This window comes from Brienomyrus brachyistius, chromosome 22 (genome assembly GCF_023856365.1).
Source record: "Brienomyrus brachyistius isolate T26 chromosome 22, BBRACH_0.4, whole genome shotgun sequence".
Classification (NCBI taxonomy): domain Eukaryota; kingdom Metazoa; phylum Chordata; class Actinopteri; order Osteoglossiformes; family Mormyridae; genus Brienomyrus; species Brienomyrus brachyistius.
In genome coordinates this window covers 19047512-19075083 of record NC_064554.1, presented here as the reverse complement: position 1 = coordinate 19075083, position 27572 = coordinate 19047512, and the positions used below count along the sequence as shown (strand labels likewise).

General features: G+C 49.8%; 2 protein-coding genes across 7 annotated transcripts in view; one reads left to right on the top strand and one right to left on the bottom strand.

Moving 5' to 3' along the window:
• Positions 1-652: 652 nt before the first annotated feature.
• Positions 653-15640, top strand: LOC125717841 (Na(+)/H(+) exchange regulatory cofactor NHE-RF1-like). Its single transcript, XM_048991151.1, has 6 exons — positions 653-1489; positions 11858-12028; positions 12932-13085; positions 13537-13580; positions 13846-13968; positions 14091-15640. Exons 1-6 carry the CDS (start codon positions 1025-1027, stop codon positions 14229-14231), a joined length of 1098 nt encoding a protein of 365 aa, XP_048847108.1. The 5' UTR covers positions 653-1024; the 3' UTR covers positions 14232-15640.
• The window catches only part of LOC125717840 (caskin-2-like), a 25328-nt gene continuing 12291 nt past the window's right edge, over positions 14536-27572 (bottom strand). For 5 of the 6 annotated variants that reach the window (XM_048991147.1, XM_048991145.1, XM_048991148.1 and 2 more), the window contains 17 exons: positions 27407-27502; positions 26355-26479; positions 25019-25127; positions 24788-24896; positions 24174-24268; positions 23962-24082; positions 23465-23617; positions 23279-23356; positions 22640-22773; positions 22416-22464; positions 22152-22225; positions 21554-21664; positions 21317-21418; positions 20092-20230; positions 18133-19713; positions 17846-18041; positions 14536-17393 (listed from right to left, as the gene is read on the bottom strand). In XM_048991147.1, coding sequence (XP_048847104.1) covers positions 17297-17393; positions 17846-18041; positions 18133-19713; positions 20092-20230; positions 21317-21418; positions 21554-21664; positions 22152-22225; positions 22416-22464; positions 22640-22773; positions 23279-23356; positions 23465-23617; positions 23962-24082; positions 24174-24268; positions 24788-24896; positions 25019-25127; positions 26355-26479; positions 27407-27502 — 3369 coding nt within the window. In that variant the 3' untranslated portion in view covers positions 14536-17296. The remainder of the gene's footprint in view (positions 17394-17845; positions 18042-18132; positions 19714-20091; positions 20231-21316; positions 21419-21553; positions 21665-22151; positions 22226-22415; positions 22465-22639; positions 22774-23278; positions 23357-23464; positions 23618-23961; positions 24083-24173; positions 24269-24787; positions 24897-25018; positions 25128-26354; positions 26480-27406; positions 27503-27572) is intronic. The other variant, XM_048991146.1, reaches the window with a different exon arrangement.

The window sequence follows — 27572 nt, the reverse complement described above, 5'->3', positions numbered from 1 at the left end:
GGTTAGTCTGCCCTGTGGTCTGTGTGGATCCCAGTGCTCCAGTGCAGTGACAGGGACACTGTGGCTAAAAGGTTAGTCTGCCCTGTGGTCTGTGTGGATCCCAGTGCTCCAGTGCAGTGACAGGGACACTGTGCCTAAAAGGTTATTCTGTCTTGTGGTCTGTGTGGATCCCAGTGCTCCAGTGCAGTGACAGGGACACTGTGCCTAAAAGGTTATTCTGTCTTGTGGTCTGTGTGGATCCCAGTGCTCCAGTGCAGTGACAGGGACACTGTGGCTAACAGGTTACCTTAGTGCACTTAAGATTTATGACAAAAAAAAAGCTGTTAAACATTTTAGGAGCTACAAAACGCTAAATCTATGCACACTTTTCACGGTTGTAACTTAAACTAAAATAAGCATTCACAGGTCAATAGGATGCAGATCTATCAGCGCCCTCTACTTTGAGTTATGGGTTCTGTGACAACCATGCCACGTGACAACGGTAACTCCGCTACGGAGCAAATTAAGCGGCGTTAAATTGCTCCGAACAATAACTGCTAATAATCATGTGTATAGCTTGATGATATCCGCGCCCAGGCGTTACGGATTAGCGACTAATTGTTATGAATCGTACACTATTTAAGCCAAGGACCATCACAGTACGAACACGTTTTCTTAACCACCGAACTACATGTTCTTATCAGTAGCTTAAAAATAGGCTGATTTGGAGAATGTCATCGACAGAAGCATTGCTTATACGGCTTATTGTGCGGTTTCGAAATAGGTAACAGGCCCTTTTCAACAGTCCCTATGGGAGGAGCTTTATAAGCGACAAAGGCGTTCTTGCTGAAAGTGAATAGTGTCACTGACAGTACTTCTGAATACCCTTGTTTATCAGAAAGCGGATACTTTTTAAACTTTTTAAATAGTTTGTTTTGCGGGAGTTACACTCGGACTGATTCGACCCAATTAAAGCATCGTTATCCAAGCGATCTGAAGTCGTCTTCAATAACTTGTGCGGCGATACAGAGCTTGAACATTAAAAATGACCAGACCTCGGCCCAGACTATGTGTGCTAGAAAAAGGATCAGACGGCTACGGTTTCCATCTTCATGGAGAGAAGGGCAAGTCGGGGCAGTTCATCCGCCTCGTAGAACCGGACTCGCCGGCCGAAGCGTCGGGTCTTCGCGCAGGGGACCGGCTGGTGTTCGTCAACGGGGAGCGTGTGGAAGGGGAAAGCCACCAGCAGGTCGTGTCGCGCATACGAACCACCGTGGGAAAGCTGGAGCTCATCGTGGTGGACCAGGAGACGGAGGATGTGCTGAAGGAACAGAACTTGAAGTGCATGAAGGAGTATGTTACGGAAGGCATCCCCATTCCGAGCGATGAAGCCGCAAATGACGGCGGGGTAGAGGAGGGTGACATCGCCGAGGAACCTGCACCCACCCCGGAGCCGGAGGAGAACGGCGCGGTCCTTCTGGAAAAGAAACTCAGCATCAGCTCTGATCAGGTAACCCCGATCGGAGGGGGCTTATTCGCTCACATATCCTTGTTGTTAAATAGCTTACACGTAAACCACGTGGTCTGTGTATGTGGGGTGCTATACCTGTGGCCAAAATTTTGGAAACATTTAGAATTTTTAGAGATTGAACATCTTTATTCAAGCGCTGCTCCTGTTACTTATTTAATTGTCCAATATATGATATTTGTAAACATTCTTTGAGTGTTTATAAACCTTACACCCAGTATTCCTGTAGTAATTGTTAAAGCCTGATGCGAAAATGCTGGGTGTTGCCACAGTTAAGACCACCAGTAAAATTGTTCTGAGTTCATTTGCCTACAGCAGACTTTCCGTGAAAACATATTTACTCCTTAACAATTCTTGTTAGAGCTGCGGTCCGTTATTCGTTCTCGATCTGGGACCTGAGCACCTGCTTTAAGCCCACGGGTTTGGTCTGGTTTCAGGCTGATGGCGGACACCCCCAGAAACTGTGTTACACAAAAAGATTCCAGTTCAAAGAAACCTGACGTGAGTCTAACATAGCATTTCACTGAAAGTGCCTATCTGGCAATCGCTTTAAGACGGTCTTCCTCACGTTGAAGATCTTATTTTCTCCTAAGCTGCACAAAACCGTTCGGCTCTATTCCTGTGTTAGGGAGACATTGTCGTTTTCCAGACTAGTGATGTGAATCAGCTCTGAATCATATTTTCATGTCTCTCATTAATCACAGCTGGTTTTATCCACACGTCTGTTTGTATGCTGTAGGCTGTGACACTGAACGCAGCTGTCCAGCCCATACTGAACATAAGAGCTACGAGTGATAAACTCCAAGGACATCTGTCACTTGGTTTAGTTGTTTTTCCTATTTGAAAGCTAACACATACTGTGTTTTGAATATTTTTGATTATATTTTTTCATTGTCAGTGAGGTTAGACATAAAAGCTAAACATCTGTGAGACTTTAAATACACCACCATAAAGTTTGCTCTGCTTTTGGGAAGAATGACTGGACTGGATTTAAAGTTCAGTTCTGAAGTTGTTGCTACTTTTTCCTGCTGCTCTGCGATGTTCTCTCCTCTAAAGCCTTCGTCTCACTCTCACCGCAGCCCTGCACTGGAAAAGCAGTCATGGAATGTGGATGGAAGGATGGGATTGTCATTTGCAATAAATGTCATACCGTAGCTGCCAAAAAGGCAGCTGTTTCAGTGGATTTCCTTTCGGTTTTCACAACATCCTCCTCCAGCACCCGTCAGTCTAACAGCTTCATGCCCCTGATCTAGCGCTTACACACAGCTGTACTGGTGACATCCCACCAGTGTGGCTCTCCATAACACACCGAGAACCCAGGGGGGAAACAGGCAGGATGTTTTCAGCCACTGTGGTCTGTCTTGCGGGGCCTGCTTTAATGTCCCAGTCCATCTTCTGTTTACGTCCTGTTTACGTGTGTCAGAAATCCACCTCCAGGGGGGCTCCCGAGGAGTCTGGCGTAAGGAGCCCCAAACACGTGGGAGACACACTTGCGTACGCATCACAGAGCAAGCCGATGACACGTGGCGGAGCGCCGTAAATATTTACAGGTCTGACCCAAACACACGACAGATGTGGAGAGTCAGAACCTTCACCGCAACTCAGATGGGAGGCAGTAACCAGAATGCACGTGTGCGGATCCACATGGCCAGGCAGCAGTTTGCTTGCCGTTGGTTCCTAATACAGGCATTTCTCAGCCTTTCATGTCTATGGGAAGCAGACGGCATGGACGGCTTATAAACCGAGTATCGTCTGTCCATCTGTCGGTTTTGCTCAGAGATATTCTGGTTTCCGCCTTTCTTGGCCTGTCGACATGTCGATGCATAGAGGTGCGGATATTCAGCGGATATTCAGAGGTTTATGGCTTTTTAATCTTCTACGTGGATGTTGGTTTTAAGCATCGTGTCAACTGAGAGGTGGCCTAAAATAGAGGGCGCTGTCCACCGGCGATGCAGATGTCAGAAGTTTGATACGTAACAGGGACGAGAACCTATGATGGGAAAAGAATGTTGTAAGAGCCCTAGAGAATGCGGTGCCTGGGCGTCCTGCGTAACTAAAAAAGAAATAAGCGGACAACTTAAGCGGGTAACTGGACAAACAGGGTGAATAGCAACAGAAGAAGATGAAATCTGGCCCTATTGTGTTTTCTGTTCTCCAAGAATGTGCCCAGGATAACTGAGAAGCTGCCCTTTCCTCTGAGCCGTGGTGTGGGCCAGGCTCAGTCAGGAAAAGGGCGTGACGCAATGAGACCTGCGCAAGAACAGCAGAAACAGAACAACGTAGGGGTCCCGGGGCGACGGGGCCGACTGAACCACAACCCCTGACCCATGTCCGTAAAACCTCTCGTCAGTAATACAGAAGTATATACGTCTCGCTTCATCTTAGCCGGACGAAGCTCAGATTTCAGACGCGATTTTCGCCTTCTGCACGAAATGGAGGTTTATCTGTTCGCTAACAGCCTTTCATCTTGCGGTGTTGCGTTATTTTCACCTGGCCCTACGGCCCTCCGTCCTCTGCTGAGAGCCGATAAACAAAACCAGCCCCAATCAGTCCCCCCCCCCCGGGACCCGGGCGTAAGACGATGTGAGCACTTACGTTTGTAATCCCCCCTCAACAAGCCTCTGTGTTTGTCACTGACTGACAGAAGCTGGGGAACAGAGGCCTTCTGTGCAGGAAGGGATCCGGCTTGGGCAGCCTCAGGTGGCAGAGAGGAGCACGCTTTCCACCCTGCGACCAGAAACCGGAATCCGTAAAAGATACGGATGACGGCTGCCCACCTAAATGTTCAGTGTTACCTGATATCTCAGTGACACCTGAATGGGGCCAGACCTTACTGTGTCTCCCTTCTCGGCCCATGGGAGCACACAGTCTCCAACAAGCTGCTTTTTAAGATCCTGTTTACACAGCCTTTAGATTTGCCCTTAACTGTGGCCAAACTCCCGTTCAGCAAACCCAAGGAATTTTAGTTGTTCCAGACCTAAAAACGTAACAACTGAAATAAAGAGGAAATTCTCCCTGTTTCAGCTGACTGTTCACATGAAGTAAAATCAGGTGGCAGTCATGTGACTCGGGCAAGTCCTGTCAGCTGGCCCCCTGCCAGCGCCTAAGCCTCCCTTCCGGAACTTTCTGGCCCTGCTAGAATCAAGGCCACAGTCCGTTTCCTCGGGTGGCGCCTATTGAATAAGCCACTGACTTCCTGCTCTTTCCGTCATTCTTCTTGTGAGGCGACCCGGTTGTAGGTCAGGTACAATGTCCAGGGTACCGATGCCCCAGGGAGGGCCGAGATGTCGAAACGCAATTGGGTCTGGAAAAGGCCACCTTAGTGTCACCTGCTTGGCTCGAGGGGAGCCTGCATTTATGTGTTAAACTGCGTGTGTATCTGCCTGCCTGCCTGAGTGTGGGTGTGTGTGTGATTGTAATTATTACGTTGTGGGGACCACATTTCATCACAATGTGATAAAAACCCATCATTTTTTACATTGTGGGGACATTTTTTCTGTGCCTACGATGGGAAACTCAATTACATAAAAATTTGTAACTGCAATAAAAAACCTAAAGATGCCAAAAGTCTTGTATTTTGTTTGGTTCCTTGTGGTCAAGGTGAGGGCTTGGTGGGGGGTTAGGTTGCCATGTTGGGATTAGAGTTTATCTCATAGAAATGGAATGGAGAGTCCCCACAAAGATATAATTACAAAGCTGTGTGTGTGTGCGCATGTGTGCACATGTGTCTGTGTGTGTGTGTGACAGTGTGTGTGTGTGTGTGTTTGTGTGTGTGTGACAGTGAGTGTGTGTTTGTGTGTGAGTGTGTGTTTGTGTGTGTGTGTGACAGTGTGTGTGAGTGTGTGTCTGTGTGTGTGTGTGTGTGTCTGTGTGTGTGTGTGTGTGTGTGTGTTTGTGTGTGTGTGACAGTGTGTGTGTGTATGTGTGTGTGACAGTGTGTGTGTGACAGTGAGTGTGTGTGTGTGTGTGTGTGACAGTGTGTGTCTGTGTCTGTGTGTGTGACAGTGTGTGTGTGTGTGACAGTGTGTGACAGTGTGTGTGTGTGTCTGTGTGTGTGTGACAGTGTGTGTGTGTGTGACAGTGTGTGTGTGTGTGACAGTGTGTGTGTGTGTCTGTGTGTGTGTGACAGTGTGTGTGTGTGACAGTGTGTGTGTGTGTGTGTGTGTGTGTGTGACAGTGTGTGTGTGTGTGTGTGTGTGTTTCTGTACCCGTGACGGAAACTTGGTTTGAGAGACAGAGTTTGGGATTCACCCTTTCCTCATCTGCCACATGTTTTTTAGCTCTGCGCCCCAGAGGAAATGCTTCACACAAGACGTTTGGGAGGGGTGGGAATGGATGGGGTGGGGGCAGGTGTGTCATTGCTACGATTGCATCTAAATTTGGAAGCAGAAGGAGTCATCTGTGAGGGCGACAGAATAACAATGCATGAAGATGACAGACCGGCAGGCAGACATACAGATAGGTAGGCAGGAGGACAGGTGGATTGGCAGACAGACAGACAGAGAGAGGCAGACAGGCAGGTGGATAGACAGACAGAGAGAGGCAGACAGACCAGCAGGCAGACAGACAGATAGGTAGGCAGACAGACAGACCGGCAGGCAGACAGACAGACAGAGAGAGGCAGACAGACAGGCAGACACTTTCAGTATCTGCTGATCCAGGTTCTGTCCTGTCATTTGGGCACAGAATCACATAACATCTCCTGGTGCATCATGCTGAACACCATCAAAACAGGGCAAACCCACAGCCTGCTTGAACACGCATAAGACCATGAGTCATTCATTATTCAGATGATGCATGGGGCGAAATATTAGTTATGCCCCACTAATGATTAACATGCAGCGGGTGGGAATGTTACGTTTATTGCAGAGTTTCTGCCGTTTGCTTTGCATGAGCTGACATGATGGTCTGCTGCAGTGCCGCAGTGCTCTGACTTCCGCTGGTAATGACAAGCCATTTAAACACTCTCACTGCGTTTTTTTATTAATGGAGGCTGGCAAAGACATAATCAGGTCTGATCCATGAACTGCTTCATGAGTAGCAGTGCAATATCAAAGAAAGCTCCACATTCCCAGCATATTATAGAAGCGATGAGGCTGGATGGATGGAGGGACAGAAAGATGGATGGATGGTTGGATGGATGGGGGTGGTGTGCAGTTCAATGGGTTAAGATGCCATATGCATCTGCTAAGTATATAAAAATGCATGTAAAAAATGAATATTTTGGTTTGAGGCTAAGGTGTGAAACAGGTATAAGTCAGTAGATGGCACAGCGGCTAAGGGGCTCGAGCTGATTGTCTGTTGGCGTATCCTGAATGAGGTACGTACAGCGAGGTAGGCAGCATTCCACTAAAAAAGGCGAGGTGTTTACAGTAGGGCTGGGTGACATGCCAATATATAATGTGTGACGATAGAAAAAACATTATTTTGCTGTATCGAAAGTGACACTCTAAGGAAATATTTGAAATATTTTGGAGAATGCTTAGGATTTGCGTGATGCGATATCCAATCTTCACGCTTCCCTATATACCTTTGTATGCTGCGTATATTAATATTCTGTATTCTGTTACATACCTAACTGAAATTTTGAAGGTTCAAAATAAAAGGAGAAAAATAATTAAATATGAATACGTCACTTTTATTTGTCGAGTATATAATTAAAAATGTAAGGAGAACAGGCCTTTCCTTGTAGCCATTTTATATTAACTATTTATTCATTGAATTTACGGAAAATGTGCTTTATCGTGATGTATATCGTTATTGGGACGTGACGTGACCTAAATCGGCTTTTGAGATTTTGGTGATATTGCACAGCTCTGGTATATAGTGTTTCCCTAACATGTTTGTATGAAGACCCCCCCCCCACAGTTATAATAACAGAGCTAGGCTGACATCTGTTTGTGCAGATGGGGGTGTCTTGCACAAGCTGCAAACTCAGCGGCGTTCAGTTAGCAAAGACGGGCGGAAGAGAATGAGAGAGCAGCGACTCCCTCGCCCTGGGGGGGGGCCGTGCGGTCAGCCTGCGACGGCGCCTTGGGAGGTGATGAGGTGGAGCTCAGAGCCGCTTATAGCTAGAGGGGAGGGGGCTTTACCCTCTCGCGTGTTCAAACCTCAGAGGCCAAAAGCGATGAGGTTTTTGGCAGGAGGACAATATGGGCACTGAGGTACATCTCTACTTGTTCTCTGAATTCACTGCTTCTGCTGAGGGTGTCCCAAATGCAGCTAAGCAGGGGTGGGTTGGGGGGGGAATCCAGGTCTGTCTGGAGGCCCATGCCAGAGTTTGGTCGCACCTGTATCATCGTAGAAGAACAAGCGTGGAGAGATAGCATAGTTAGCGAGTTGCTGTGTGTGGTTTTCCGGCCTGCTCAACCCTGTCAGCACTGTCGCCTTGGAAACGGCACTATGTAAGAAAGGAAATGTCGGCGGAGGAAGTCGTCTCGAGGGGGTTGTGCTGAGAAACAACACCAAGGGCCCATGAATACACCGCCCTAACACACCTTTCTGTGAAGTGAGAGCCGCATGTGACCATGGCGACCTGACGTGGGTGTGGTCGCCACGGCGATTCCCGTCTTCGGTGGCTGAACCCAGACAGTCTGCCATAATCTGACATAAACCGTACCACACCAGCCCAGTGGGATCATATAATAGTAATTAACAGTGATAATCAACAGTATATCAGAAACAGACAGAGTAAAACGGTGACCTACTGTAGGGCGTCGCCAGGCCTGTTCAATGTATCCAGCAGAACGGGAGGAGTTTTGTTCGGATCCCCATGTCAGGAAGAACATTGTGATGATGATAACCCCCCCTCCACTAGGAGCCCCGTCCACCTCCCACTGACTCACTGTCAGACTCCCCTACCACAGACCCAATCAAACAAGCCCGGATTAATGAAGTTCAAATGAGCTCCCCAGCATTAACTGGGCTACCAGCCAATCAGACGCCTCTCTGAAGATGAGAGTTTGAACTAGGGCCAGAGCCAACTCTCCAGATCCTGCAGTCAGCATGTTCCGGCAACGGGAGGGAACTTAAAGAAACAGAACTTTTTTAATAAGGTTCAAAATGAGGCACAAAACAAAGAGACACATTCCAAACTGCGCACACACACACACACACACAGAGACACACACACAGACACACACACAGACACACACACACACACAGACACACACACTCACACACAGACACTCACACACAGACACACACTCACACACACACAGAGACACACACACACACTCACACACACACACACACAGAGACACACACACATACACTCACACACACAGAGACACACACACACATACACACAAACACACACAGACACACACACACATACACACAGAGACACACACACACACTCACACACACACACGCCAAGTCAGGCTGGTTCCCAAGTCCTCAGAGCTGTCAGGACTAGGGTCACTGATGTCGAATGAGATCACAAACCGGAACAGAATCCAGTACACTAAACTAGTCAGTAACCCTGAGAACCATCTTTGCCTCAAAACCAGAACAGACAGGATGGATCCAAATCAGGATGAGAAACAGCACAAACCCAAACATGAGTGAGCAGGAGCTGCGCAGTGACCTTCACTCAGTTAATGGATCGCCGATTTAACTGCACTTAGGCCTGCGGCATAATGGGAAATGGCAGTTCACTTTTGTTGGGGGATTTGCACTGGATGTGATACAGCAACACGGAGGTCAGGGAAGAGAGAGAAAAAACACATGGAGTGGAATGCAGGAAGCGGAACGCGGGAAATGGAATGCAGGAAGCGGAACGCGGGGAATGGAATGCAGGAAGCGGAACGCGGGGAATGGAATGCAGGAAGCGGAACGCGGGGAATGGAATGCAGGAAGCGGAACGCGGGAAATGGAATGCAGGAAGCGGAACGCGGGGAATGGAATTCAGGAAGCGGAACGCGGGAAATGGAATGCAGGAAGCGGAACGCGGGAAATGGAATTCAGGAAGCGGAACGCGGGAAATGGAATGCAGGAAGCGGAACGCGGGAAATGGAATGCAGGCAGCGGAACGCGGGGAATGGAATGCAGGAAGCGGAACGCGGGGAATGGAATGCAGGAAGTGGAACGCGGGGAATGGAATGCAGGAAGCGGAACGCGGGAAATGGAATGCAGGAAGCGGAACGCGGGAAATGGAATGCAGGAAGCGGAACGCGGGGAATGGAATACAGAGTTTCAAGAAGCTGGGGTAGAATATTGGCTTGGCTCCAAATGGCAAACGTGGGTTTTTGAAGGGTACAAATGAAAAGCAATAGTATAGGTAGCTCCTTACCACAGTATAGGCTAGTTACCACAAAGCAAATGGAATTTATAGTCATTCTGAAAACCAGGAATTTATTAATTTACTAAGAACTAAAAATAATCAGCTCTCACGCCAATAATCAGCTCTCACAGCAATAATGTGTAGAGTGGAATAAACCAGGGATGTCGTTAGGCCTATTTTAGGAGGCTTTAGTCTCTCCCCCCCAGTAAAGATTCAACACCCCCATTCATTCATCCCCCTGAAAAAAACTATGACTGACTAATTCCATTCTATCTCATAGGAACATGGATATCACTCCTTTAAAAGTGTGCAACATTTCCTGACCTTTTCTCCTGTGATGGTTAAAGTGATATGATGCACAGGGACAAAGTAATTATCTCCTCACATCGCTATTGCCATCGCATTTGAAGTGCTACAGTGGTACCTCCACCTTCTCCTGAATGGCCGCAGTGGGTTGATAAAAGGGGGGAGTCGTTTTTAGACGGGGGGGGGCGACGCCTCTGATGACCATGCTAATAAACTCAAGGGCTAAGAATTGTGGCATTTATACACTAGATAAAATTTTTCTAATTTTGATGAATTTGTGCTGATCTTTTGTGAATCAGAGCTGAAGCTGATTAATGAAGACTGGGACAAAACGTAGTGTTTCCGTCCATCCCTAGTTAGCTAAGGGCATCGTCCTGTGGATACACTCACCCCTGTCCACTCTTCACCATTTTCTTACAGATCTGCATTTGCAAGACTGAGAAAGGAAGTTTTACTTCCTGGAAACCGACGCAACTACAATCTAGCTTAAGAAAGTCATGATTTTTGTAATTGTTACACAATCCTGCTGTTACGCTAGTTTTGCATGAAAGCGATGCTCTGTTGCACACAGTCGTGCTGTTTCCCCATTGCTGCTATTCTGACAGACTTCACATCATAACACTTTTGTAACAGCGTTTTTCCACCATCCCCAAGCACAGAGCCGTACCCACGGCGAACCGCAATGAGATGGTTCGCCATTGTAAGTGAGCTCTACCCAACCCGTAATTCTACTCACATGGTCCCGCTTACTAGCAGGGCTGAAAGCGTGACTGCATGAGCTGCTTGCATCACCGCCGCCTGATTTGGCAAAATGCAGGGAGATAAGAAAGAACCAGTGATCAGCATCGATGTGTGTGGGTCAGTATCATCGCACATCGCAGTGTATTGATGCATTCCTGATAACTCGGAACTTGAACATTTCCAGCTGCATAATTAAAAAATTACTAAAGAATAGTTAAATGGAGTGGATTCGTAATGCAAATTTACACAAGCGAATGCTAATCCCATTCATGTTTGATGCCAACATAAGACGCCGATTATCACACACTTGCGAGCAGAAATTAGCACTTAGTAAGTCATGATGTACGCCATTTGCACAGTAAATGAGCACCCCTTAGTTTTTACGCCGCTGTCACTCATCAGACCCGGCAACGCCTCTACAGAGTCGATCCTTTTGCGGTGGAAAACCGAAGTGAGCTGGAATCAGACTGTAACTAGTCTCTCTTTACAGTGCGGTTCGGTTCCTATATGCCAATGGAAACACGGTATAATCCGGGGTCATTGCAGGTATCCACGTAAAGGTGAGGTGCATTAAAGAGTAACGCCTGTTCAGTGCAGGTCAAACTTTACCAACAGCAATAATTTTATACAAGGACAGCTGAATCGAGGCAAGTGGGTGAGTTTGTGGTGCAGAAATGTAAACATGGAGCTTTGAGCTCTGCTGTCAGGTGTGAGGTGCTTTTCTTGGTATCTACTGTTATAATGGGAGTCCTGGTGTCAGCAACTCGGGGGGGGGGGGGGGGTGAGTCATGGGGTTTTCTTTTGGTTTTTCTCTGTATTTTGGCATCTTTCAGAAAAAAATTGAACCACTGGAAGATTAGTGTACATTCCGAGGTTTCTTCTCCCAAGTTATTACACCAAACGTTCCTGCACTATTTTCCGCATTCGAAACATTTGCACTATCAGTACAATGTAGCTCTGTCAGTGTTCAGAACAGTGATCTCACATTTCTGTGCCCCCCCCCCCCACCACCACCATAGGACACCCAACAGGAGCTCCGACCTCGACTCTGTGTCATCGTGAAGGGGGCCACGGGCTACGGGTTCAACCTGCACAGCGAGAGGTCCAAGCCGGGCCAATACATCAGGGCCGTGGACGAGGACTCGCCCGCCCAGAGGTCTGGCCTTCGACCAAAGGACAGGATTGTACAGGTGACCCCCACCCAGCCGCTTACCACCACTTTTCCCTATTACTTTATTACCAGCAGGCAATTTGGGACAGTAGGTAGCAAAGCGCTTAAAGGCCTCTACACGAAAACAATCTTCAAGGTGTTTTAACATGATTTAATGCAGCTGCTGCCACCCTGAGCTTAACCAGTGGTGAAGGGGACCACAAACCTTCAGCTCAGTTTGGGTGACAGCATCAGATATTCTGACAGATATTAGCACTGGACGTCATTTTGGTATTTCCCACTTGTATCATATTCTCTGTATAATATGCTATTTTCCATGTGGTTTAGTGGCTTACTGGCGGTGAGCAGGCAGGCCCAGGAAGTGGCTGTCAGGGGGCTGTTTTTGCTTTGCCGAAATGCCAAAATGACGACTCTTAGCACACCCCCCTCACCCCCATTCCAAGTGACCCACCTGCAGCGTATTTGTGTGCGTTAATGATGGAGGATCTACCTGAGAGCCCAGCCTATCAAGAATATAGAAACTGGTTCAACTGCAAACAGAATGCATTATGGGAATGTGGCCCCGGTTACGTGCCATTGGCTGCTGGCCCTGCTGTAGACTAGCTGAGAGCATCCACATATTTGTGTGACACAAATAGATACAGGATTTCCTCCTTGGATCTGCAGGAAAGCACGCTGATAATGCAGCGGGTCAAATCCAACCAGGGATGAAACGTCTGTTGTCTTGAGAAGAACAATATAGATGGCAGATAAAGAATTAGTGTCGTGGGCTGACCTCGAGAAAAACTCACTTCCCTGTCATCTAATCACAGCAACGCCAGAGTTTCCTCAGTAGAGGGTGTTCCCCATTTACCACACGTGTTGGGTTTTGAAGATGAAACTTAGGGAGTCCTGCCGACATGTCCTCTCATGCGTGATTCAGGTCAACGGTGATCCCGTGGATGGGAAGCAGCATGGCGACGTGGTGGAAGCCATCAGATCCGGCGGTGAGGAGACAGCCCTGCTCGTGGTGGACCCAGAGACGGACGCCTTCTTCAAGAGGTGCCAGGTGACCCCTACAGAGGGGCACCTCACAGGTGAGACTGCCTCTCAGGCTCTTAACAGCATGACAGTACTCAGTAATGAGAAGACATTAGGTGTATGAATGCAGGATGGGGGAGGGTGTTCCGAAAAACATCACGTTGACGTGGCGATGCGTGCCAGTGTATCTAAGCAGAATATCATGCTGCAAGTCCGATTTAAAGAAACATACACACTTCCCAGAGAGAGGATATGTGCAAGGAAACCTTACAATGTGCTTAAATCTGGGCAACTGGACCTCACTGAGGCTGCAGGGATATAAAACCACTATGTGATTGGTTTAAATCTCAGAGATGCTCGGTGGCAGTTGGTCAATGCAAACACGCAAGTTCTCTGTAGACCTGACTAGAGGAAGTGACAGACTTTACATACAGAGCATCAAAGCAAATTGCAATACCAGAAGTCAGGAATCTGGAATTAACTTGAGTTCTACCTGTCCACCTACAGGCCCTTTGCCCGAACCCATTGCCAATGGAGGTTTGGAGAATAAGGTAAGACCAACCACGCCTGTCACTGCTGTGGAAGGTAATGCAACTCTAGGTATGCAGATCTATGTATGAAACGCTAGGTGTGCATATCTGTCCATGCAGATCTATGTATCTCTGTAGACACCATTAATCAGGCCTTAAGAGCTCAAATGGACAGAAAGCCAGTTCACATATAGCCAGGGGGTCCTGAGCACCAAGGTTAAGAAACGTTGGACTAAGAGCCTTGGCAGCTTCCCACAGCCTGTTCAAGCTCCTCTCCTCTCTACAGATCAACAACGACGAGACCGAAGAAGCGAATTCGGACGAGGGCAAGGTATCCGTCAGCCCCGCCCTCTCAAGCTCCTCGTCCGAAGCCTCTCTCTCAGCCCCGCCCACCACTCCGCCCTCAGAGGTCAGCTCCTGCACACGGGGTCCTTGGGGTTTTAAGCCATAATGCAAAGTGACATCTATCCTCTGTTTTCACCATCCCTCTTTCTCTCCCCCCTCCTCCTCCATCTGCCTTTGTGGGGATAGGCTACGGAGGCCCCCCCCGAGGAGGCGGAGCTGAGTGCAGGCAAGTCCCTACAACTGGCCCGTGAGCGAGCACATCAGAAGCGCAGGAAGGCGCCCCCTATGGACTGGAGCAAGAAGCACGAGCTCTTTCACAATCTGTAGAACCACCCCCACACAGACACACACACGTATGCTGGACAGATGACCTTTTTGTTATCTACAACTGTAGGTTTGTCTTTTATTGAAACCTCTCATCAATCAAATTAGGGACAGCTGCTCTGAATGAAGATTCATACAAAACTTTTGAGAAAAGCAGTACAATAAGTACAATTAACTATACTGAGTACACAAGCCCCCACCATCTTCCACCCCCTTACCCAGGGGTTTCAACATCAGGCTTGGGGGGGTTACAGTGTTTCGGCAGCCTTTTCAAAAGCAAAGCTATTCTGGTATTTTGAAATCTTGCCAAATTTGAGGGGGGGGGGGGGGACGGCGTATTTTATAATGGGGGACCACCACCCCCGCAGCAAATTTTTTTGCTAGAATTTAAAAATGCTGTGATATTACCGTAATACCCCCCCCCAGGCTATTTCAGTACACATTCCAGGCTTATTTGAACCGTCTTCTTGCATCTATCACTCGATGTATAAACTGAGCATAAGTCAGAGGAAAATTAGGCAGGATGTGGTGAGACAGAGTGTGGGAGCGACGAACAAAGCAGCCTGTTTCATAGCTGCTGTTCAGGGCCTGGTGGCGTGTCTGCGTGCGTGTCTGCATGCGTGTCTGCATGCGTGTCCATGCGTGTCTGCGTGCGTGTCCATGCGTGTCTGCGTGCGTGTCCATGCGTGTCTGCCTGCGTGTCCATGCGTGTCTGCATGCGTGTCCATGCGTGCGTGTGCATTACGCTTCTTACATACATGGGGGAACTGGATGGGCAGATAGAGTGAGTGTGACACAGTGTGCCTTGATGTGGTCAGACTAATCTCTCCTGTACAAAGAAACATCTTACTATTTGATTGTTTGAGTCAAATGGCAGATGTTGTGTGTGTGTGTATGATTGGAGTGAACATGTAGCTATTACAAGCCAGGAGGCACACACACACACACACACGCGCGCGCGTGGTAGACTGAGTAGTCTTGTGATTCAGGCACCTGTAATTTAACTGTAATTAAGGTTTTAAAAACTATTATTCTTTACCTTGTGCTTTGCTGGTTAGTTTTTGGTCCGTATGATTCCAAACCAAACCCCTTCCCTCAATGTGGCCGGAATGAACTTTCGCCATATTAGTGCTTCCAGAAATAAACCTGCTCCAAATGCAGCGTCTCCTCCACAGACCCTTCATGTCATTATTGATTTATTTAACATCCGCTTCCCTTCTTTTGCCGCTCATATCGACGCGTCACATGTCATCTGTATCTTAAGTAGGACACAGGTAGGACTGCTCACGGAAGTGCACCCCCTTCGGTTGTCAGGGAAACCTTGAGCCACGCGTGGCACCCTCTCAACACACCGCTTGTGTGCTCATCCACGGAATGGGCTGCTTTTCTAAAATAAAAATATTGTTTCTGCACCCATCTGCGTCACTCGCAACTTTACTTTTCTGCTATTGTGTATGTGTTCATGCGTGCGATCACAGAAACGCCCCCCAGTGTCAGTCATATCCTACATACAGTTTCGGTATTATGATTAGCCCTGTAACCGTAATCAGAAACGCAGGATCTTCTGTTTGACTGTTCAACTTGAAACTAACCTGAACAACTGAGTGAAGCTACACAACGAAGAACCCACAATGCAGAACCCACAATGCAGAACCCACAATGCAGAACCCAAAACGCAGAACCCAAAACGCAGAAACGGATCCTGATCCACTGGCAGTCGACACTGAACACTGAACCCACACTGTGACCCCACTGGCGATTATCGGCACTCGAACAGGACCCTCTCAGTACAGTACCGCCATTCGCACACAACCAACTGGGAATCACAGATAATACGCAATGCAGCAGCACTGTACCCACCAGCAGCACTGTACCCACCAGTAGCACATTCACAGGGGTTATGCAGCATTAGCAATAACACATTTCACAGTAAACAAAAAAAATCCAAATCTTATTTAGTTCTAATTCGGAACTAATAAAGGATACGCGGATCTCGGAATACAGATGTCCGCAGCCAGGAAAGGGAAGTTTTCATATTTCTTATCTTATACCAGAAGTGATTCATCTCCAGACAGCTGTATAGCTCAGAGCCTCGCTAACTGCTGAAATGAGTATTATATTAGTTATGAACCAGTACTCAAAGTGACGGTGTAGTACGTATGCTTAACGTTAACAGACGATACATGGTAATTTATTTTTCAAAAGCAAATAAATAGTCTAAAAATTCCAGACTTAAATGAATCTTCTCCCTAAAATCAAAAAAGGATTCGCTGACAGTCACAGACACTCTTTTCTCAGAACAGAAGTTGTCTTTAACGGAATGTAACAGGGGAATTTCTCTCTGAATCAGGTCAGAGTGGAGGAAGCAGATCTTCTGCAAAGCCATGATGTAACTAAGCTGTTCAGAAGATCTGCTGCTCAGAGGAAAAGGCACCATTGTAAAAAACGCCATTGTCAGTTTCTTAGCCTGCTGATGCAGCGTACAGTCTAATACTGTCATTCATATAAACAAATATGTACAGGACTGATTTGGGTTAAGTGCTTTACTCTAAGGTACAACAGCAAGAACCCTGCAGGAATCTGAGGCAGTGACTTTTCCAGTCAAATTCCCTAACCGCCACTGTCCCTACAGGAAACAGTGGAGATGGGCTTCCTGTTTTTACTGCTTCCTGTCCTCTGACTCGCCCCATGGCCCAGTCACATACAGGTACCATATAATAGGGTTTAGGCAGCACTGGCTGAAGGAAAACGATGCTTAATGAACAATGATTAAAAGAAAATAAGCAAACGTGACAGGACATACGTCCGCCGCAGAGTCTTGTGGCTGGGGTGCCTTCAGCGGTCACATCATTTCCTGTTAAGTCGTGGAAAATACCAGCAAGGGGGGGGCTCACATTTCCTTTCCGGTTCCTTTTCCCATGATGCACCCTGTCACTGCTTTCTTATATGACTGTCACAGAGAGACGTCTTCAGATAGCCGGAGGATGGGGACGGTGTGCTTCCCAGAGGCACCTGCAGAAGGTGCTGTCGAGCCGCACTTGACTCTACCAGGGGTCAGGGGGCGGAGGTCAGTCGAGCATAGCGTCCAGCTGGTCGGCGAGGTCATCGAACATGTTGCCAATGTCGCTGAGGATGGTCCCGGCAGATTCCACAGCGTCGTCCCCGCTGTGACGCAGGAGGGGGGGGGACAACGTTTGCCGTTAGTCACGTGTGGGTGCGTGTCTCCTTCAGGAATGAGCAGCTCGCGCTTAGCAGGTGAAGGAGTGTATGAGTGTGTGATACATTATTGGGGAAAATGAGAAAATATTCCAGTGGCGATGAGACGATCTGTCACAGAGATATTACTGCATTGTCCTCAGAAAACAAAACTATCTACTTAAAAAAATAACAAAAAACTTTTTTTTCTCATTTCTTGTGATTTGTTTTGGATCAGTGTCTGGTGTCATGAAAAATAAATATTTAAGGAAGATTTATTATAATTAAAAATCCAATTATTTTTTCTTTTCTGACTTGCATCAGTGTGGCGTTTTTTCAATGCCCCCTGGTGGTGACTCTGCAAACTGCACTCCTGCAAACAGAAAGGCAGAGGTGTGAGTACGCGTGTGGGTGCTTCCTACCCATCAGAGCTTTCCAGAGAGAGCTTCCTCTCCACGGCTATGAGTGCAGCTTCCAGGGAGGTGCTGGTCTGCTCCAGGCGCATCTGGGCCAGCGCAGAGCCTGGCTCGGGGGCACAGACCGGCGCCTTTCCTGCTCCCAGCAGCTTGTTCAGTGGACCTATCTGCTGGGGGCCCACTGCTGTGACTCTGGCGCCCCCTGATGGAGAAAGAAAAAAAACACACTGAATATTTTCATAGGTAATTAACATCTGGAGCCACCCCTGACCAGGAGTTCTTTGGACCAGTACCTGCACAACATTGCTGGTCAGCTCTGGAAGTACCAATGGACTGGAGGAGAGGACTTGCGGGTTTTGGGCAGACGTGGGCTTGTGGATGCTTTTCAGGGCCCTGGGGGTCCGGCTCAGCCTCGCTGATGTGCAATCTCACTCCTTCCACCCAGTGGTGATTCAGACAGGCATCCTCCTCGCAGCCTGTACTGTCGGCTTCATCCTGCCCCGCCTCCTCCAAGCAATGCTCCTCCCCCTTTGAGTGAGCACCCTCCCCCACCAGATGAGGCTCCTCCCCCTCCAAAGCATGCTCCTTGGGCTTATTCCTGCGCTTCACCGTGTCCGATTCCTTCAGGTTGAATTCCAGGGTCTTGGTCTGCTGGTCCATCACCATGGCGACGCTGACGGGGTCCACCACATCCAGCCTCATGCTGCCACCAGCCTTGGGTCGCTGCTTGATGGTGAGGTTACCCTCTTCAGCAAATGGGATAGACTCACTAGAACTGTTCAGGGAGGAGGAGCAGCGTTCCAGGCCCTTGCTCCGCCCACTTTCCAGCAAGCCAATTTCAGACTCGCTGGCTGCTCTCCTCCGGCCTGCCATGGGGTCCCAGGCCTCAGTGGATGGGTCCGATTCTGGCAGGGATGTGCAGGAACGTGGATTGGGAGGTACCGCATCCTCCTCAAGGCAGCCCGGCTTGTCCCACTTGTAGTTCAGACCCCCCCTGGCTGTCCCTAGCACAGTGGGGAGGCTTCTCATTATGGCGACGTCCTGCATCCTGTGCGATGGACTCATTCCTGGGGAGCTGGAGCTGGAGCTGGTCCTGATGGAGCTGAAGCGCTTGGGGGGGGGCGGGGGTGGGCCTCTCCGGAGAGCACGGATGACGAAGGAGCGACTGCGGCCCACTGCACGCCCCGGAGCCGAGTGCAGTGGGTGGTCCGGCCGGCCGTGAACGGACTGGAGGGTCAGCGTGGCGTATGAACCTAGAGACCCTGAGGGAGCTGAGGAAGCCTCTTCATCTTCAGGCTCCCCATCAGACAGGGTGTGGCGGGATGGTCTCTGAGGCCAGCGGGTGGCTTCTGGGCCTGAGGTACCGCACTGAGAGTGCAGGTAGCTAAAGACAGTGTGGGGCGAGAAGCCTTGGGGACAGCAGCTGGCATGAGGTGGCATCACGGACCCAGAGGGGCGAGCATTTGCCCGCGGAGCAAAGCAGGCTGGCGGTGCCCGAATACTGTGGGCGAGCAGGGAGTTGAGTGTGAGAGTGCCTGGCTCCCGTGAAGTCTTGGCCGGCCTGTTTGTCCTACCTTCTGGAACATTCCATTCGTTCTGCGTACTGACTGTGGCCCTATCGCCATGCAGTGATGTGACCGCACTGTCCTGGCCGACGGACCTGCAGGCCGTACTCATGCCCATAAGCTCTTTTTGGTCGGCGATAGAACCATCGGACCAGGCCGTTGTCACCTCAATGGCAACTTCACCATGCTGGACAGACACCCCCAGAGGAGGGGGGGCACACCGAACACTCTCGAGAGCCTCAGCCTGGACCCGGGCCCTCTGAATTTCACACAGCTTCTTCACAGCTAGCATTATCTTCTTCTGGTGACCTGGAGGAATAATAGATGATCATTTTACTTGCACAAAACAACTAGAGGAGGCAGGAGAACCAATCAGTTGTCTTGTTCCCACCTCCTCTACAATCTACTAATGAGAACCAATCATTTTTATCCCATTTTTTCCATCCCATGAGCATGACGCATGATCTCCTAACACAACACCATACACAACATGGAGAAACAGGTTATCTGTACCATGGACATATACATCCAGGAAATTAAGAAACTGTTCTTGTCACCAAAAATAACTTCTGTGGAAACCACAGTTGCGGCTTTCTTATCCAGCAAAGCCCACCTGGAAAAGCAAATGGGCAAAGAAAGAGCCGTAGAGCTCGCAGTCCTGCTGATGGGCGTCGGGCTGCAACTCACCCAGCTTGGTGATGCCGATCTCCTGCAGGTCCTCCCACGTCAGGTCCTGCACGATGCCCATGGAGTCGTAGCCACTGTCAGTGAGTTTCTTGTGATACTGAAGCAGGCCGATGGTACCAAGCCACTCAGCCAGGTCTGACTGGGGTGGGGGGGGGGGGGGGGGGGATTAGGAGCAGAAAGAGTACAGGTGAGCAGAGCAGGTTGAAATTGGTTATTAATGTCATGAAGAGTCTCTCTAAACTGAAGGGCAGCCTTACAAGAGCCAAAACATTGGCATGCACCAATCACGCACAAGCATCTCTCCTCAAATCACGGCCACCAATCACGCACAAGCATCTCTCCTCAACTCACGGGCACCAATCACGCACAAGCATCTCTCCTCAACTCACGGGCACCAATCACGCACAAGCATCTCTCCTCAAATCACAGGCACCAATCACGCACAAGCATCTCTCCTCAAATCACGGCCACCAATCACGCACAAGCATCTCTCCTCAACTCACGGGCACCAATCACGCACAAGCATCTCTCCTCAAATCACAGGCACCAATCACGCACAAGCATCTCTCCTCAAATCACGGCCACCAATCACGCACAAGCATCTCTCCTCAACTCACGGGCACCAATCACGCACAAGCATCTCTCCTCAACTCACGGGCACCAATCACGCACAAGCATCTCTCCTCAAATCACAGGCACCAATCACGCACAAGCATCGCTCCTCAACTCACAGGCACCAATCACGCACAAGCATCGCTCCTCAACTCACAGGCACCAATCACACACAAGCATCGCTCCTCAACTCACAGGCACCAGTCACGCACAAGCATCGCTCCTCAACTCACAGGCACCAGTCACGCACAAGCATCGCTCCTCAACTCACAGGCACCAATCACGCACAAGCATCGCTCCTCAACTCACAGGCACCAATCACGCACAAGCATCGCTCCTCAACTCACAGGCACCAATCACGCACAAGCATCGCTCCTCAACTCACAGGCACCAATCACGCACAAGCATCGCTCCTCAACTCACAGGCACCAATCACGCACAAGCATCGCTCCTCAAATCACGGGCACCAATCACGCACAAGCATCGCTCCTCAAATCACAGGCACCAATCACGCACAAGCATCGCTCCTCAGCTCATGGGCACCAATCACGCACAAGCATCGCTCCTCAGCTCACATGCACCAATCATGCACAAGCATCGCTCCTCAACTCACGGGAATGTATTCCGGCAGCCAATCAGAGATATTCAGGTTTCCGATCTCCATAGATATTTTCTTGCGGTGTCCGGGTTTGGTCACTCCAATCGCTGTCAGGTCCTGGAAAGTGGCAAAAAAAAACGGGAATGACACCGTCGGAATGTTGGGGAGCCAATCCAGTACATGATTAGACAAAGAGATGGAGCCTGGCACATGGGTGCGGACAGACAGTGAGCCAAAGGCTTGAGGCCTCACCTCAGGGCTCATCCTGCTGATGGTGGGAACGTCGTATCCCGCACTCAGGAAATTGCCCGTGTACTGCTCCAGCTGGAAGTCCCTCAGCCACTGGTAGATGGCATCACCATCCTGCGAGGGAGGGACGCTTGGGAGTAAAAGGGCACGTTGGGGCCAGTTGGTGCTGGCTGGATACTTGATGAAGTGAAGCTAGGGGTGGAGGTGTGGTGAGCTCATGGGAGTTGTACTTGCGCAGAAAAGTTCGGAAGGCAGAATGAAAAATGATTGGTTCAGAGAGACAACAAATCATATTGTAGAGGGGGTCAATCCAAGCAGCTGGAGGAGGCGGGACTAAAACATCTGACCCAAATCAGTAGCACACGATTCTATAATAGCTGACTTTTTCTATTGGCTAGAATATTGGTTATGAATGTTCCCCCATCCAGGATCTCAGGGGTGTACACAGGGGCGGCGCCACAGGGCCAGGGGCCCCAGCTGAAGGCCGACTGCCCCACAGATTACAAAGAATACGATTGACTAATCATAAAAGTTGGCCCCACTGTATGAATTATGCCCTAAAATCCTAGAATAGCCCCACCAGGATCCCACGGCTTTGCACCTTGACCTTCAGCAGCTGCTCAGGACGCACAGGCTGCTCCTGGGCTCCTCCACCGCCCTGCCGGCGCAGAACACCTGGAAATATTATTTTAATTCACGGTTAGTCCCAAAACCCACAGAAGGAAGGCCGACACAAGCCAACGGTGGGAAGGGTGACCAATTCAGTATAATGGACTCCCAGAATTCATTAAAACAAATGTAATACATTTGTATTTTTAAAGAAGTAACAGAGCAAGGCACAAGAACCAGAGTGAAGGTCGCCTACTTGGACGATGGTCCGTCTGTTTGTAGGAGTCACCACCAGGGGGAGCCAGCTGCATTTTAAAAACAGGAGAAAAGCCACACATAGTGCAAGCAGGAGAAGAAAGACGGCAGACACAGAGAAGTGAACTGAAGCATAATCTGTAGCGGCGGGTGAGCGGATGATGATTACGAGCTGCACACTGAGGAATAAAAAGGATCCCTAAGGGCCCTCATTGCCCGAGGTACCGTTTTGGTGTCGTGCGGCCTGGCCAGCTGCTGAAGTGCATTGTGGGCCACGTTGCTCTCGGAGCTCTGGCCACTCCCAGCACTGCGGGTGCTGCCCACACTGTCCGTACTGGCCACACTGCTCCGGTCACCCGCTGGGGGCAGATCATGAGCAAAAGGGGGAGACAGAGACCTCAGCCAGTCCAAACACCCACTGTCCTACTGTGCCTGTACCTGATATCCCCGGCTTAGCAGCCTCTCTGGCTCCGGGGAACTTAATCCACATGGTATCTATGATGTGAATAGCTGTTCTGTTCTGACAGTGTGTTTGCAAAGTTTTGCATAGCTATTGTTTTGATACCATCTGGTACTCGGCATTGGTCTTTCCATGGCTTGTGATATAGCACCTGCCACGCTTGTCTCTCTGGGCAAACCTGCATGCCAAGTAAATAAACAAACAGAAATGCAAAGCAAGGAGGCTGATGGGAAAAAGAATGCAATTCAGGGAGAGCCGGTTTATTTTGGCACAAATGGGTTTACTGTTGTACCCTTAGGCAAGATAAGCGAACATGCAGACAAACGCAGGATGGGGAGAAGCCATTTTTATTTGGGGGGGGGGGGGGACCTCAGTCACAGAGACTGAGTCTCACACACTCCTACCTGTGAGGGAGTGCCGGAGAACCCAGACATCCTCGCTGGCGTTGGCAGGCCGAGAGAGGTCATCTGCAGGAAAGCCTGCTGAACGCGCACACACACCACGTAAATATCTAATATCTAAATATCTAAGAGTCTAAATGCCTGCGAGTTTGTTTTTGTTTGCTTAGGCGTGTGAGAAAACACTCTTACCTGTGCTCTCACTTTCCAAGCCACTGGATGGTATGTACAGCCTGTAGCTGTCATCCGTCTGGGGGGTGGAGCCCAGGTCCGTGCCCACAGGGGGCCTGGACAGGAAGTACTGTCGCTGGGGGGGCAGAGACACATGCCGCAGGAGAGCACCCCCTGCAGGTGATGGATGGAGGTGAATCACATCAGGGAAAAGTACCATTGATCACCTAGGCTATTTAATCCCAATGTCCCCACAATGTGGTAAAAACCTGTTATTTTGATTTTGATATTGTGGGGACCATTTTTTTGGCACCCATTTTATAAAAATCTGTGCCAAAAACTAAAAATATCAAAAAAGTCTTGTATTTTGTTTGGTTACTTATGGTTAAGGATAGGGCTTGGGTAGGGGTTAAGGTTGTCATTGCTGGAATTAGGTTTTTCCCATAGAAATGAATGGGTCTGTGTCTGTGTGCGCGTGTGCGTGTGTGTGTGTGTCTGCACTGGACATACAGTCCGACCTGATCTCTGGCTCTGCCGGACCTCCACGATGGTGGGGGGGAAGTAGCCCACCCGGTCGGTGCCCTGTTTCCTGTCATGGACGTGGCCTTTCCACCGGCCATCCGCATGGCGCTCCAGGACCTGCGGGACGAGCCCACAACAGTCTTTAACCACCTTCCGGAATGTGCTGACAGCCGCCCAGAAGGGCCCCATGGCGCCCCCTGCTGCCCACCGTGATGATGTCACCCGCACGGACATTGAGGGCCGTGGGGTCGTGGAGGTCGCAGTGGTCCTTCAGGGCCCTAACCTGCATCACACCAGAGGCGTCTACGGAACAAAGGGAAAGGAGGAAGAGGATAAGGAAGAGAAGAAGGACTAACGACTAAACTACATCCATCCATCTGTCCATCCATCCATCCATTTTCCAAACCACTTCCAACTCTTCTGGGTCACGACACTGCACAGCTGCTATTTTGGCGCAGCGACCTTCAGAAACCGTCATCATTCACAGAAGGACAAATAATATAAAACTACGAGAATCAGAAGAGTTAAAACAGGATTTCATTGATCGGGTCGATAGACTGGAGCTGCACCAAGAACAGTTGGTGATATCTGGGCCTCTAGCGGGCTGCAACAACCGCGGCATCGAGGTGTTCAGTCGCTTCCTCACTTCAAAGCAGCGGTTCGCATCCAAAGACACCCACCACACGGAGCATTACAAATAGGCATGGCTGCTTTGGACAGAGTCTGCTTTAAACAGTAGGGGGCGCCATATCGTTTTCCACCATTGTGGCGACTGACATTCGCCAGGAGCTCCCGGAACGCCCCCAGCAGGTCACCCCTCACCTCTGAGGAGCTGCTTGATGTCCCTGCCGGCGTGCGATGTGGTGAACTGGTTGACGATGTCCAGGGCCGTTTGGTTATAAGCATTACGGATGTTGACGTCCACCCCCGCCTGTCCGGGCGACACAGACCTGGCACTTCATTATATCGTTAAACTTCAACTGTGGATATTTCTGGAGCACAATAAGCGCATTTATACAGAACAGACGTCATGGAAGCAGAGGTTTGACTCACGTCCAGCAGCAGGCGCACTACCTCCGTCTTCCCATAGAGGGCAGCCTCGTGCAGTGCCGTGCCACATTCCGTGGTTCGGTTGATGTCGATGCCCGCCTTCAACAGTAACCTGTGTGCAGTAGGGACTCTTTCTTAGGCTTTATGGAGTTCTTATGAATTCGATTAATAAATCACTGTTACCCACAAATATTATCTCAGCACTGGGACAAAAGAAAATCAACTGTCATGCCTTCCGACTTCTCCTCCTACTTCCTGTGTTCCCTACAAGCTCAAAATGACCTACAGAACGTATAAGTTTATGTTTTTGCAAAATCAAACCATACCCTCACCTCACTGTGATACACAGACGTGCCTGCATTTCCAAAATGAGCCTGTGCTGTTATCAGCTGTGCCAAGGAATCCACTCAGCAATCCACTCAGCTGCCTCACAGCGCCTGTTACCGGCCTGGGGCGAGGGGGGGGTGCCCATTTCAATTTTACCACCACTCATTCCCTCCTCTGTTAGCAGCAGTTCCTCTCCAATTCTGAAAGCCCCCCCCACACACACACACACACACCAGTAATCTTGAGGAAAAATATTTCCCTGCAAACACGGTGCAGCCAGTTTGGCCGGTTCCGCTGCCTGTTAGGGGAGCACTGAGCAGGGTATTCCCCGTCCCGGATACATCTGTGGGCAGATTCCTCACTCTTCTCTTAACTCCTCATGAAACTTCCGCTCTTATTAAAAGATAAGTGCCTGTAGTGGAGTGACATCTCGCAGGTGACGACCCACAGGATCCTAAAACGGGACACTGGGTGACCCTGCTCCCTGCTCCCTTCTGTACGCAAAAAGAGCTCAGGATTCTGGCCGCTGACATCACAAACTTCTGCTCCCATGTGCAGATGTCCGCAGACATCTACAGTCCCCTAGACCCCCATGGATGTCTGCAGACCCCCCTCAGATACCCGCAGACCTCGGTAGACCCCTGCAGATGCATGCAGACAAACCGACACCAATAGAGTGCCCATAAATCCTCACAGTCACCAACAGACCCCTGCAGACACCCGCACACCCCCGCAGATACCTGCACACCCCTGTAGACGCTTGCAGGCCCTCACAGATACTCACAGACCCACTCAGACCCCCGCAGATGTCGATAGACCCCTGCAGACACCCGCACACTCCTGCAGATGCCTGCAGATACTCGCAGACCCTCTCAGACCTCTAAAGATGCTTCAGTGCCCTGCAGACACCCCCAGACCCAAATAAATGCCCGCATACCCCAGCAGCTGCTCGCAGACCCTCACAGACGCCCACAGATGCCGAGAAGCCCTGCATACGCCCATATGAACTCACCGGATGACGTCTTTGTGGCCATTGCGAGCGGCCAGGTGCAGAGGGGTGTTGGAGCCGTGTTCCGAGTCCCCAGGCCCCTCCAGGAGCGCCCCCACCATACTGCTGCTAAGCAGCAGCTGGGCCACCTGGAATGACAAGTCACAGAGAGGGAGGCTGAGCTATCTGCACCAGGTTTCTTGATAATTTGCATCCCAAGCAAGTTAACACACACTGTGTAACTTTTAGCACGCAGCCCTGCTGCCTCACACATCCAGGGTTAGAGGTTCGAATCCCACCCCGGTTAGGTAAGCGGTTCGAATCTCACCCCGGTTGTGTAAGAGATTCGAATCCCACCCCGGTTAGGTAAGAGGTTCGAATCTCACCCCGGTTAGGTAAGAGTTTTGAATCTTACTCCAGTTAGGTAAGAGGTTTGAATCCCACCCCTGTTAGGTAAGAGAGACACTGTGTGCTCTGTGATGGACTAGCCAGGGCGATCCCCTGCCTTCTGCCCTAGGCTCCAGGCTACCTGTGACCCTTTACAAGAGAAACAGATGGATGGATGGATGGATGGACTAAATGACCCCAGTATGTGTAAAAACCTGTTATTTTTGACATTGTGGGGACCATTTTTGTCAGTCCCCACAAGGAGAAACTCAATTTTCTAACAATCCCTGACCACAGTCAAAAAACAAAAATGCCAAAAGTTTCATATTTTGTTTGCTTACTTAAGGTTAAGGTTACGGCTGGGTGGGGGTTACGGCTGGGTGGGGGTTACGGCTGGGTGGGGGTTACGGCTGGGTGGGGGTTACGGCTGGGTGGGGGTTACGGCTGGGTGGGGGTTACGGCTGGGTGGGGGTTACGGCTGGGTGGGGGTTACGGAAATGAATGGACGGTTCCCACAAAGATATGAGTACAGGTCTGTGTGTGTGTGTGTGTCTGTGTGTGTGTGTGTGTGTGTGTGTCTGTGTGTGTGTGTCTGTGTGTGTGTGTGTGTGTGTGTGTCTGTGTGTGTGTCTGTGTGTGTGTGTGTGTGTGTCTGTCTGTGTGTGTGTCTGTGTGTGTGTGTCACTCACTTTCTGCCTGCCAAACTCACAGGCCAGGTCCAGGGGCGTCTTCTTAGCCCTGGTCACCATGCATGGATTCGACTGGTGCTGCAGCAGCATCTCAGACTGGTGGGGGCGCCAGCGAGCAAGGTCAGCACACAAATACACAGGATGGAGGATGAGCGGGGGGGACGGG